This window comes from Prionailurus viverrinus, chromosome A3 (assembly GCF_022837055.1).
Source record: "Prionailurus viverrinus isolate Anna chromosome A3, UM_Priviv_1.0, whole genome shotgun sequence".
Classification (NCBI taxonomy): Eukaryota; Metazoa; Chordata; class Mammalia; order Carnivora; family Felidae; genus Prionailurus; species Prionailurus viverrinus.
In genome coordinates this window covers 31,404,839-31,418,644 of record NC_062563.1, presented here as the reverse complement: position 1 = coordinate 31,418,644, position 13,806 = coordinate 31,404,839, and the positions used below count along the sequence as shown (strand labels likewise).

General features: G+C 43.0%; 1 protein-coding gene across 6 annotated transcripts in view; it reads left to right on the top strand.

The window, feature by feature from the left end:
* Positions 1-13,806, top strand: part of SLC23A2 (solute carrier family 23 member 2) — a 136,242-nt gene that overhangs the window by 71,642 nt on the left and 50,794 nt on the right. For all 6 annotated transcript variants that reach the window (XM_047852836.1, XM_047852839.1, XM_047852835.1 and 3 more), the window contains one exon: positions 5,945-6,043. In XM_047852836.1, the coding sequence (XP_047708792.1) occupies positions 5,945-6,043 (99 nt within the window). The remainder of the gene's footprint in view (positions 1-5,944; positions 6,044-13,806) is intronic.

Below are 13,806 nucleotides of genomic sequence, written 5' to 3'. Positions count from 1 at the left end.
TTCCCAGGCTCCTGGTATGCTTTAGCTTACCGGTGTCCACAGCTGCTGATTCGCTGTAACTTCTCTGCGAGTAACATAGGCTCATTTGCTGTCAGTTGAAACTGACGTTGCTGTGATACTGTCCCTCAGCATGATACTTCTCAGCTATGGCTCCTGTCTCTCCTGCTTCCTGTAGGTTTGGCCATCTCGGGATTACTGTTTACAAAAAAGTACTTTAGCACTATTGTCTTTGTTTACTAGTGATAAAACACTTGACCAAGAGAGACATGTTTATTGAGCAGTAGACACACACTCCTACCCACAGACAACCTGAGCCCTGCATGTCACGACAAGCCATCAGCTGGACAAATTTAGGCAGAGAAAACCTGCTTAAATCACAGCTGGTGGGGTGATTATACAATATTGGTTCAGAAAAAATTTAAAGCCATCAAGTCTGGTTTCAAATAGTTTCAGGGAGAGAAAGGACATCTTGTTCCCAAAAATAATCTGATTTTTTAAAATAAAAACTAGATCAGTTTACTGATATTGAAGATCCAAGATCCCTGTTATCTGCCATGCTATTAATAACACAAAAGAAAACCTGTCTCACTGCATTTGAGAAGCTTTCCAAGTCATGTTTTATTTCCCAATTGAAATAATATTAGAGATTCAAAAATGTGAACCTTTAATAGTATAAGCAACATTTTTTTTATCCTTTTCTCTTAACAAAAAGTCTGTGCCTTTCCTGAAGAATTGCTTTGAACATTTGATTTTTTAAATTTCACATTAAAAAATGTATAGATCATCAGAATAGCTAGTTTAATAAACCAAAGGAAACGTTAGTAAAACCAGCGTTTTATTTTTTCAGCAATGTTGGGTCATTTCCCGTACGTGCGCACAGTGGGGGCAGCAGATCAGATGGGCGCCCTGGTGGACCTACCCCGCCTTCTGTCACCTCAGCCTCTCTCTCGTGCTGCATCCCCTTCTCCTTTCAGTAGAAACTTGGTTCATCTCCCACTTGCTCCAGAACCTACTGCCTTCCACGCTTGTTCCCTTTGCCCCAGGGCATTGGTGGAATGCTGGAGCAGAGTGAGGAGGTCACGTGTGGAGGACAGCAGTGCAGCTGTGGAACAGGAGGCTGATGGGGATGGAAGGTGGGCTCCGAGGTCCCCAGGGGGGGCTTGACCTGTGGAAATGTGTTAGAAGTCATGGTTAGGTTATTTAGGTCAGTAATACTTATAGTTAAATAAATGCCCCACACTGGCCTGGGAAAACAAGCCTCCTGTATGTCTTCTATGAAACACATACCTTTTGGATTGGCTTACACGCACTGCTCTTGTACCAATTTGTTTCTCTGCCCTTCCCTGCTCCAGTCTCTTTGGCCCAGCACCCACATCCAGCCAGCCGCCAAGTGAGTGAACTGGATGGTGGCCTGGACACTTGCCCCCTCTGTCCCCAACATTCAGTCCAGGGCTAGGGTATTGCTCATTGTACTGCAGTGGTGTCTCCCAGGCGCCCACGCCGAGCAGCTGTGAGGCTGTGCTTCCCTCAGGCCAGTCCCCGGGGGCATCAGGCCACATCCTTGCTCCGTCTCAAACCACACTACCTTTCCCAGAGCACTACTGACACCTCGGCCACAGCTGCTGTCTCTGGTGCCTGGCACTAGCCTCATAAAGGGTCCGTCTGCTCCTGTTCCTGTCACCATGCCCTGTACCGCACGCCACCCTTCCTCTCTCCCACTGCGTCAGAGTGGCCATCGTAGGACACATCCGATTGTGGCACTGCTATTCTCGGCACTGCTTCATGGCTCCCTGCTGGACCCCGTGTTGAGTCAGAATTCCTTACAGCCTGCCACCCACTCCAGGTGGCCTCCTGGGGGCTGGCAGGACCGCATCCTCATTACCTGGCGCAGCAAGTGCTCGCACGGTTCCTGGAATGAGTATGCGAGCCTTTTCCTGGGCTGGGAAGCATTTGCATTTCATGGTACTTCTCTCACTGAGAGTATGTGTAAGGAATAAGTCAGAAATGGGTGGGAATTGATCACTCCTGCCAAAATCTCTTTGGTGCCAGTATACGGATTGGAAAAGAAAAACATTGAGGTGAAACTCACACAAATGGTTAACAGTATTAACCGTTTTACAGTGAACAACTCCGTGACATTTAATACATTCCTGGTGTTGTGCAACCATCACCTCTGCCTAGTTCCAAAACCTTTCACCACCCTAAAGGAAGCCCTGTCCCCATAGAGCAGTTGTTCCCCACAGTGGCTAGCGATGAGTGCAGATGTGGGTGAGTTACAGCCGGGGTAGGACTTTCAGTCAGATCTGGGTTTCTCTGATGACTCAGTAACTGAGCGTTGTTGTTGTAAGAGAGTTCATCCTGAGTGTGTGTACCTCTTGGCGTCTCCGTGGGCTGAGCACTGCTGTGATGGGACTTGGAGCGTGGCTCTGATAGTTAAGAGTTTCCTGTTGTGGACTTGAACTTGGCTAGGAACGTCTGTGTTGCCCGCAGCTGGTTTTACGGCCCAACAAATGCCACAAACCCAGTTAGCTTGCGTAAAAAGCTATTGCATTACTTGAAGAGGTAGTTTTAGAGGTAAATCTTTATTTGAAGAGCCATAAGAAAACTCTGCCCTATCAAAATTATGTAGGAGGTAATTGAGATCTCTGGCATACTTTTTGAAAGTAGCCTCATACTTGGGTATTAATCTGTATGAGAAGTTTAATTTTTCACTGGCCCGATTTCTTCACTTGTAAAAATTAAGTGGATTGAAATATCTTTGGACCTCCTCAGTCTAAGGTATGCTGCTTAGATCTTTAGTCTTTATAATTTCTCCCCTGTTGTAAAAAGAAGTTGTCCTCATTCTAGGAAATTCTCAAAATATATAAAGGGTAAAAGGTCAAAACAGCCCTACTGATTAAAGACAACCATGGTTAATATTTTGGTGAACATCTTTTTTTTTTTTAAACTTTTTAAATGTTTTATTTCTTTTGAGAGAGCAGGAGTGCAAGCATGAGCAGTGGAGGGCAGAGAGCGAGAGAGGGAGAGAATCCCAAGCTTGCTCCGTGCTGCCAGCGCAGAGCCCAACTCAGGGCTCAAACTCACAAACTGTAAGATCGTGACCTGAGCCGAAATCAAGAGTCAGAAGCCCAACCGACTAAGCCACCCAGGCACCCCAGGTGCCAGTATACAGCAGCATACAGGCATACAAATAAAGCAGCAGTATACAAAAACCACACAAATACATGCTGTGTATAAAAGACCCAAATGCTAAAGCAGTATTGGGAGTGAAAAATGAAAAGTGCCCATCGTTACTCCTTGTCCCCAGGGCAACCTTCCTGTTGTTGGTTTCAGACCTTTCTGGATCCTTTCCCCAAGTGTTAAGACAAGGAGGTTATTAAGATTTTTTTTTTTTTTAGTATAATTGTGATAATTCTAGGCTTACTGTTTTGTGGCTCTTTTCAAAAACTGTATTTTTTGGAGTTCTTATCAGTGCATCAGCTTAGTTTTTTCTTTTTTAGTGGCTTTTTGGTTATTTTCTTTTTAATGACATTATTTTTGAAATGGATGTACCATAATTTAATGTTCATCATTATTTCCCCCCAACCCCATTGGTTATCTTTTTTTTTTTTTTTTTTGGATGAACATTTAGGTTGTTTCCAGGGATTCAGTATTTTAAAAATAATGCATTCATCAGTCTTGAATGCACATACCATTTGCATGGATATTTCTGGAGGATGTTTCTAGGAGTTCAGTTATTGGATCCAAGAAAATGCTCCAGTGCTAAGTTACCCTCTACAGAGGCCAGTCCATGTGATCTTCTCTGATAACTAAGCATAGTTTTCCCCCCAACACCCTAGTCAACACTAGATTCATCTTTTAAAATATCCCCCTAATTTATGTTAAAAATGAAATTTATCGGGGCGCCTGGGTGGCGCAGTCGGTTAAGCGTCCGACTTCAGCCAGGTCACGATCTCGCAGTCCGTGAGTTTGAGCCCCGCGTCGGGCTCTGGGCTGATGGCTCAGAGCCTGGAGCCTGTTTCCGATTCTGTGTCTCCTTCTCTCTCTGCCCCTCCCCCGTTCATGCTCTGTCTCTCTCTGTCCCAAAAATAAATAAACGTTGAAAAAAAAAATTTTTTTTAAAAAAATAAAAAAAAAAATGAAATTTATCAAAAAAATTTAATTTCTATAAATTTAAATGAGGTTGAACAGCTTTTCGTGTGTTTTAGATATTCAGATTTTTTCTGTGAATTGCATACACCTGTCATTTGCCCATTTCCTGTGGGTTGTTTGCTTTATTGATTTGCAGGTGTTTATGAACTACTGGTACCAACTTTTTTTTTTTTTTAGTGTTTGTTTATTTTTGAAGGAGAGAGAAACAGAGTGTGAGTGGGGGAGGGGCAGAGAGGGAGACACAATCCTAAGCAGGCTCCAGGCTCCGAGCTGTCAGCACAGAGCCCGACACGGGGCTCGAACTCACAACCCGTGAGATCATGACCTGAGCCAAAGTCTGACGCTCAACCGACTGAGCCACCCAGGCGCCCCCTACTGGTACCAACTTTTGTGGGCTATAGACATCGCACGGTACCTTCCCCTATGCCATCTCACCTTTTATTTCTCTTTAGTATACCTCGCAATATCAGATTTTAAACTTTTTATATACTTTGTCTTTTTTCTCTTATTTTAAGAATGTAGTTGTGCTGGGGCACCTGGGTGGCTTAAGTGACTGACTTCGGCTCAGGTCATGATCTCATGGTCTGTGAGTTTGAGCCCATGTCGGGCTCTGTGCTGACAGCTGAGAGCCTGGAGCCTGCTTTGGATTCTGTGTCTCTTTCTCTCTCTCTGCCCTTCTCCTGCTTGCACTTTGTCTCTCTCTCTCCCTCAAAAATAAATAAGTGTTAAAAAAAATTTATACAAAATGTAGTTGTGCTGTCATTCACGCATACAGTTATTTTTAGTATTAATGTTTCAAAATAGATTTCTGGAAATGGAACCATCTGGCTAAAAAGTAAAACTATTTCGGGGTGCCTGGGTGGCTCAGTTGGTTGAGAGTCCGACTCTTGATTTCAGCTCAGGTCATGATCTCATGGTTTGTGAGTTCGAGACCCTCATTGGTCTTCGTGCTGACATTGTGGTGTCTGCTTGGGACTCTCTGTCTCCCCCCTCCCTCTGCCCCTCCGCTATTTGCATATGCTCGCTCGCTCTCTCGAAGTAAATAAATTATAAAGAAAAAAAAAAAGTAAAAATATTTTAAGATTCTGCTGCAGGCTGCCAGAACGCAGCCAGAACCTCGGACGACTCCAAGTGCCTTGCCAGGGCAGGCATGAGGGCTGGTGGCCTGCATGTGTCCTTCCAGTCCTCAAGATGAGTTCTGGTTCTTACCTTGAGGGCCCAGAAGCTAGATTTTGTTGGCAAGAATGGCCCCCGTGCCTGTCTGATGCCACACACTACTGCCCGCACGCACCAGCAGGCTGGTTTGCGTCGTATCCACGGCAGGAAATGTCAGCACGTCAGGCGATCAGCAGTGCCTGACTTGCCCCTGCTGGGAATGCCACACAGAATCCTTAGCACGCAGTGACTCGGGCAGGGTTCTTGACCAAGGCCGCCCTTGATGCTTCCCACCCGTCCGGAGACAGCAGCTCCGGTGCCCAGCTGTGCCTCCCTTGGCCTTGGATGGAGCTGCAGGCCCTACTCCGTGGACTCTCTGGGGGTGCTCCGTTTCCGGCCTTCCCCTGGGGGACCCACAATGCATTTCTCCTCCATCGGAACCACGTGTGGTCACGGATGCGGCGCACACTTGTCGGGAGTTTCTTTTAAGAAAATTTGAAACTTGGCTGATGTGGTAGGCAAAAGACACACAGCTTGTGTCTGTTGTGAAAATGACAGAAGGTGTTTGGGGAGGATGTTTCCACACGGCAGAGCGGTGCACGGTGAAACAGCCTATAAATGAAGTGTTTGTCTTCAGGTGGTGATAAATGGAGGCGCCACGTCCAGCGGTGAACAGGACAACGAAGACACCGAGCTCATGGCAATCTACACCACAGAAAACGGCATCGCAGAAAAGGTACTCCCTTGCCCCAGCCTCCTCCCCGTCACGGGATGTGGCTGTCCTTCCCCGGGCTCGTCTCGGCCCTCCCGAGTGGGTGTGTTCCCTTCATAGTGGAAATAGAAGGGATGGTGAGGAGTAGAAGTTACTAACTTTTCATTGTCTAAATGGCGATTAAGGTGAGGTCCATATAGAAGTTCTTCTATTTAAAAGCCTTAGCCAGGATGCTGAGGGAGGTGGTTAAGAGTGTGAGTCTGGACTCAGGGCTGGGTGCTAATGTGACCCGGGCCCCGAGGGAATTACTTAAGGTCTCTGGGCGTCATCCATTGCCTCATCTCCAAAATGAGAATAAAAGTGTCAGCATCTGTCTTCGGTTGTTGTGAGGAGTAAATGAAATAATAACCTGTGTGGTTCTTAGCATTGTGCCTGGTACATACTCCGTTGGAGTGAACAAGATAATACAAGAAGCCAGCGGTAGCTTGTGTAGGCTGAACAAAGGGGCAGAAATCACATGTTAAGGTGGGGAGAAGCTCCCCCCGCCTCCCCCGCCATCCCATTTCCTTGAGATTAGTCTGTGTGACCCTATTCACAGAGGCCAGAAGAGGCCTGCCCAAAGAGGATCCAGATGCCTTAATTTCTTTTTTTACTCTGTATTGATTGGTCACTGTGCCCAACTCATGAAGAGTTTGACAAGAGGATATTTCCAGATTGTACTGTAGCTCTGAGACTCCTCAATTTCATTTGAGTTTTATTTGGTAGACTATTTATTTATTTATTTATTTATTTATTTTTTTCCCAACGTTTATTTATTTTTGGGACAGAGAGAGACAGAGCATGAACGGGGGAGGGGCAGAGAGAGAGGGAGACACAGAATCGGAAGCAGGCTCCAGGCTCTGAGCCATCAGCCCAGAGCCTGACGTGGGGCTCGAACTCACGGACCGCGAGATCGTGACCTGGCTGAAGTCGGTCGCTTAACCAACTGCGCCACCCAGGCGCCCCTGGTAGACTTTTTAAAGCACATTTTGTATTCGTTGTGAAAATTCGCTAATTTAATCAGTTTCTGTATTTCTAGAACCACTGTATTCTATTTTTTTTTAAGAGTAATCTCTATGTCCACTGTGGAGCTTGACCCCGAGATCAAGAGTTGCATGCTTTGCTGACTGAGCCAGCCAGGAGTCCCCTGAATTGTACTTTAGATAGTGCACACTTAATATTTTAGAAAGGGACCACTAGAAAGTTGATACATGCAAACATAGTACCCAGCTTGGGCATTAATTAGCACAGTAAGTTTACAGTGTAATCACTAAAATGATAAAGAACAAAGAAATCATATTGAAATTATGGAATAATCAAATTTTTGTGCCTGTGTATGGTTTCTTTTTTCCATTTTTGGCTCTCTTGACCAATATTACTTTTTGGTCAGGCTATTATAAATTTTGTAGAGGCTAATTAGATTCATGCTGAGTTGTTGACATTTCTGTGGTTTTGGATTCTAAGCTGCTCCTCAGAGTGCAGAAATTATAGTTGCCACTGTGGACATGTTGACCAACGCCTATGTCTGCATCTGAGACACGGCCCGCAGAGTGGGATCTGGGCAGCGAGCTACCGCCTGGCCTGCTTGGGTCTCAGCATCCAAATGGTACATCTTGCAGCAGAGTGCTTCTGAATTCCCAGACTCGTTAGGCTGTATCCAGTTCTCGGGTACTGGGCCCTTAATCAGAGCCACCGGAATTTCCAGGGTATAGACTGTCATGATTTTAGACTTCCTCCTCCAGTATCCAGTAAGTGAGGGTCACCTTTTGAAATGAATACCAAGGAGCATTAACATGCAGGGCTTTCTAACACCTCTAGTGGCACCTTTTACTGATGCTAGTGAACTGTCGGTAGGAAAAGTGTCTAGCTTATTTATATTAGCACATTTATGCTAGACATTCATTTACCTGTTTGAAAATCTTTTCATTGTCGAAACTTTGATACATTTGTATTTCCTTGAATACCAGTGAGATGGAATATCTTCCTGTTTCATTGGCCACTCTTCTTGTTTTATGAAATGGCAAGTTCAGGGAGAAGAGCTACTGTGTACTAAACAGTGCTAATGGTCCAGGCCTTGGGCTGAATGCTTTAAGCAATGGGTCACGTTCAGTCCTTACCAAAGCTCTATTAGAAAGGTGCTGCCACTATCTCCGTTTTAGAGAAGAAGAAAATGAAATGTTTAGGATTTCTGCTGTCTTGAATTTGTGCAAAGAAAACTTCACACCAAAGAATGCTGCCCTTGGGGATCTTGCTTTTCAGAGGGCAGTGACAGGCTGTCTCTGGACAGCTGAGCGTGAGTGAACAATGCGACATTGCAGGATAGATGGGAGAAGTGGGGGCCCGAGAGATCATCTCATGCGTTCTCCGTATTCATGCTTGTTTTCCTAATTATGGCATGCTCTCGGTTGTCATATGTTCACTTAACGTTATACAAAACTTAACTACTAATGGTAAATGCTGGTTAATATGGTATTAGCCACAAGGTACCCATCTTGGAATGTGCTCAAAGACATTTATTCCTAAAAGGCCCAGAAGGATCATGGAACAGTGAGTCTGTAAGATAGCATTGGGACCCACACCCAGTATGTTCTGAACTTGATGTCAGTATCATTGAGAATTTTCAGTGAGGGATGTTGAAGAATTGATTTTGTTTATAGAGAGGGCATTTGGAACAAAAGTAAATACAAGCAAAAGGTTTAGATGTTCCCATTGAAATACCAGCATTTTGTTGTTTTACAGATTCCCCACCACATGTGTTTACAAGAGCTTGTGAAGTGGTTGCAGGGGTATTGGGCAATTTGTTATTAATCACAACGTCAAAAAATCAGGTATTTCTCGTAATGACTAGAGAGCAGCTCTGTTTCTCCCTGGGAGGCCATGTAGTATGGTGGCAAATGCAGTCTTTGGGGACAGCCTGTCTGTTCAGATCCTGGGCAGCTCCCTCAGTCTCTCAGAGTCTCCAACTCCTCGTTTGTGAAAGGGGTTATAAAGCACGTAACTTCCCAGGGCCATCGTGAGGAAGAGAGGACAGAGTGTAAAATAACATGAGGCTTTTAGGGAGCAGAGATTGTCGAAATGTGGAAACGGTCACAGGTGAACTATTTACAGTGTGTCCTCACTTGAATATCCCACCCAACTGGGCACTGGGATCTTTGGCTGCCTGCCGGTCGTTGCAACAGCTGTGTGGTTGCAGTTATCGCCGAGTTCGTTATATAGAAGATAAACTTGATTTCATAATGTTGAGATTTATTTTTAAAGTTAAAGGTCTTTTTAACTTTCAGTCCTGTGGATTCTCTTTACCAACCCCCCCCCCTCCCTCCCGGCCTTGTAGTTGAGATACCCGAAGTTCTTGAAAAAGGAAGTTCTCTTGGAATAGATTAAACAAGAACACAGCATTGGTAATTTTTGAAGGGTGGAGACAGGTACGGGTGGGCATTCCATATTTCCATCTTTGTATATGTTTGGATAATTGTGTGATACAAAGTTGAGAGAATAATTGAGTCATAACTTACTGTTGCTACTCTTTCATTTTTTGGTATTGATTGTGGCTGTTAAGATACCAGGTCAGTCTTGTTTTCTTTTTTTTATCAGTATTTGATCTTTTTGGCTGTTTTTGGATTCTTTATTTATCTTTGATATTCAGTAACTTTACATAGATATGTTTTCATGTTGGCCATTCTGGGTCAGTTTTTTCTGGCACTTGGAGTATTTAACGTTAAAGATCCTTTTACTTTAGTAAAGCTGTCTTGAATTCTATCTTTATTTTTTGTTTCAGTCTGTTCTTTGGGTTTTCTTATTTGGGGTCTCCGATGATAGGTGTTTGGATCTGCCTGCCTTCTCTGGCTATCATTTCTAATCTCCCTCCTGCCCCCCCAACACTGTTTGATTTCTTTTTTTTTTTTTCTTCCCCAGCCTGTGACCTTTACTGTATTATTCATGATGTCTGTTTTCTCGTGTTCTTCTACTTCTACTTCCTGTTTTTTAATTTTTTTATTTTATCCAAATTCTACCAACCCATGTTTTATTTCCCTTTGTTCTTAAATTTCTATTCTGGGGCCATTCTTAATACAACGTTGCAATGTTGGTGGTAAAGTGCATTCTAAAATATCTGAATACAATGTGCAACGTTGGTGGTAAAGTGCATTCTAAAATATCTGAATAGGTTTTCATTAATTCATTGAATACTTGGTGGGTCTAATTTGCAAACGTGTTCTTTAGTTCTTAGAAATTTTTAAATCTCTTCGATGAATTCCTATCTTCTGTTTTCTTTGTTCTTTTGTGACTTTTTAAAATGTTTATTTATCTTGAGAGAGCGTGCAGGCTGGGGAAGGGCAGAGACAGAATCCCAAGCAGGCTCTATGATGTCGGCGCAGAGCTGGATGTGGGGCTGGATCTCATGCACCACGAGATCATAACCTGAGCTGAAATCAAGAGTCAGACGCTTGACCAGCTGAGCCACCCAGGCGCCGCCTCTGTTCTACTATAACTTTGATTTGACTTGACTTGACTTGACTTTATTTTATTATTTTATTTTATTTTATTTTATTTTATTTTATTTATTTTATTTTATTTTATTTTATTTTATTATTTTATTTTATTTTATTTTATCATTTTATTTTTTAAAACTTTTTAAAATTTATTTTATTTTAGTTATTTTTAAAGCCTACTATTTCTGGGTCTGTTCCTCCAGAAAGGAATCGTCTAGACTCCTGTGGGTGTTAGCCTGGCTTTTGTAACCTGGTGTCTGGCATTCCAGAAGCAAATGAGGATCCCACTGTTCATGATTGCATTTAACCTCTGAGGCGGAAGTCTTTCTGGTTCATGCTCTTAAAACAGTACCTTTTCATATCTTGAAGGATGAGGAAGGTAGTAGGCAACAGGGTATTTGATTGGTCTGTGCTGTTAAAGCCCATCCTCTTCCCTTTCCCACTCTTATCTGTGTCTGCAAGCATAGAACCTGTCGGGACATCTTTAGGTCAACCAGCTCACTTCTTCATGCTCTTCCTCTTTAAACACCCAGGTTTTAGATTCCTCCCACTCCCCAGTGGGTCACAACTCATGCGAATGCTTTACATATTCTACCAGGGGGTTAATCTAATTTCTTCTGTTCTTGTTTACTTCATCTTTGTAAATTTGTGGTGTGATCATTCCTTCTGTGTGCTTTTAGGAGTTAGAGGAAGTGACAGGTGGTCAGTCTACCATATTTAACTGGAACTCAAAAGCTTTTTTTAAAAAGACCAATGAACTTGATCTTTGGCGGACCTGATTAAAGAAAAAAATGAGAAAGCACAAATATATATTAGCAACGTGAAAGGTGATGTAAGAATTGTGAAGGAGGATATTTAAAAAGAAATTTTTTTTTAACATTTATTCATTTCTGAGAGTGAAAGAGACAGAGGATGAGCAGGGGAGGGGCAGAGAGAGAGAGGGAGAGAGAGAATCCGAAGCAGTCTCCAGGCTCCAAGCTGTCAGCCCAGGGCCTGACTCGGGGCTTGAACTCATGGACTGCAAGATCATGACCTGAAGTCAGACCCTCAACCGACTGAGCCACCCAGGTGCTCCGTGAAGGAGGATGTTAACTACAACTTTATGATTATCAGTTTGAAACCCTGTAGCAAGGATTGGCAAGCTATATCTCGCTGGCCCAATACCTATTTTTATAAATAAAGTTTTATTGGAACACAGCCATACTCACCTGTTGGCATACCATCGAAGGTTCTTCTGCACTACAGTGGCAGAGTTGTGTCGTGACAGAACTATATAGCCCACAAAAGATAAAATATTTACTATATAACCATTTACAGAAAAAGTTTATTGACTCCTGATCTAGCATAAATTATTTCCTAGAGAAAAAATGACCACAATGGATCAAAAAAATGCTAGACTTGGTAAATAATGATAGAGGAGGTTGAAAAGGTTATTGACAGTCTTAAGGCCCTAACCAGAAAGCTGAATTCTGAGTTTCCTACTCTTTGATGGGCAGGTAATTACCTAGTTCTTTAGATTATTTCAGACCATAGAATAAGATGGAAAAGTCTTTTGAAAATGACATTGTTAACCTGTTAATGTAGTCATCGAAAAAAGCTTTTGGAGGGCCTTGTTTTCCTTTAGTGTTTTAAGTGGTTTATATTTTCATGCAGTGATAATTGAGTGTAGTACCATAGCTCAAACACATTCCTGTCTCGAGGGTGGGGGGCAGTGCAGCATTTTCTCTTCAAGGGTTAATTGACCCCCATGACCACATAGTTTCCTACTTTGTGTCATCTTAATACCATTCATGGGCATTTATATTAGTTCCATTTATGAGTTATGGAACCACCCTCATTACTAAGAAAAATGGGGTGTGTGTTTGTGTACATGTCTTAGTGAAAGACCTGAAAGAGGACAGATAATGAAATCTTTTCATTTCTGTTCTTTTTATAGTTAAAACCAGTTATCTTGGAATCACTAGAATAATATTGCACACAGTATTATTGTAATAGGTTGTCCAAATCTGTTAGTTGTAATGTTAATATATACTCTGTTTTCAGATATTTTTTGCTTCTTTGTGGGCAGTAGTACCCCTACCTGTGAGGCCATGGGTAATAAGATGGTATTGGATTGTCCTTTGTATAATCCATAATTCTATCATGTGAACAAAATGGTCAACTGAGTTCACGGAGTCCCAAAATCTGAGTTGAGGGTTCTCGAATATAGTTCAGTGGTTAGCCAGATGGACTCACAGAATTCAGGAAAGCCATTAAACTCATGATTATAGTTTATTTCAGCGAGAGGATACAGATTAAAATCAGCAGAAGAAGGTACATAGGGCAGGGTCCAAGGAACTGAAGCATTCCATTGTCTCCTCCCAGTAGAGGCATGTGGGCAGCACTTAATTTTCCCAAAAACAATGTGTGACAACCCTCAAGGATTGTTCAGTCAGCCAGGGATGTGTACTCAGGCCTTGGCATCCATTATTTTGATTGGGGCCAGCCATGTTAAGTATGGCTGACCCACCCATGTGGCTGATGTTAGCATCCAGCCCCTCCAAAGGTCATACTGATGCTGTGTGGTTCAAGGCCCCCACCATAAATGGCATTGTTAGCATAAACCATTTGGGGCAGCCCAAGGCTCGAGGTAGACACACTCTTAAGAGCAGCATATTCCCAGAACTTGCAGGTTCTCTCCCACTTGCCAAGCAAGACCAAGCTGTTTTTGAAATGTGTGAGGGTTTGGACAACCCAGTCCTGCTGTTGTTCATCCTTTACTGCACATCACCACATATCATATCACATTTTCCATACACATGTACTTTCTCTACCACCGCTTTTAAAAAATCCCAGATTTTTAAAAGACTTACATAGTATATTTTAACTCATTCAGGAATGCAAATCTGCCAATATCCGTTGTTTGAATGTAAGAAAAAGTTCTCTGAAAGGTCATACTCCGTTCTCATTTGGATTAACTCAAATGTCAACTTACAGCAGACATTTACTTTTAGGCTTTAGAAGGTAAGGCTGAACTGCATCACTCCTTTTGTCCAAGAATATTTGGCCCCCAAATCCCTGTCCACCTCTGCATGGGAAATCAAGTGACAGACAGAGAGTCCGCATCTTTCTGTGGACTGTATCCATGGACAAGGGGGCACAAATGGGGCTAGGTATAGTCAGAAGGTCGCTATTCTTACTTTTTTTGTGGAACATCTTTTAATTTTGTTTCCTGTTAGGCACGTTTTTAAGTACAAAAGACTTAGGAAGAAATGCTCATCG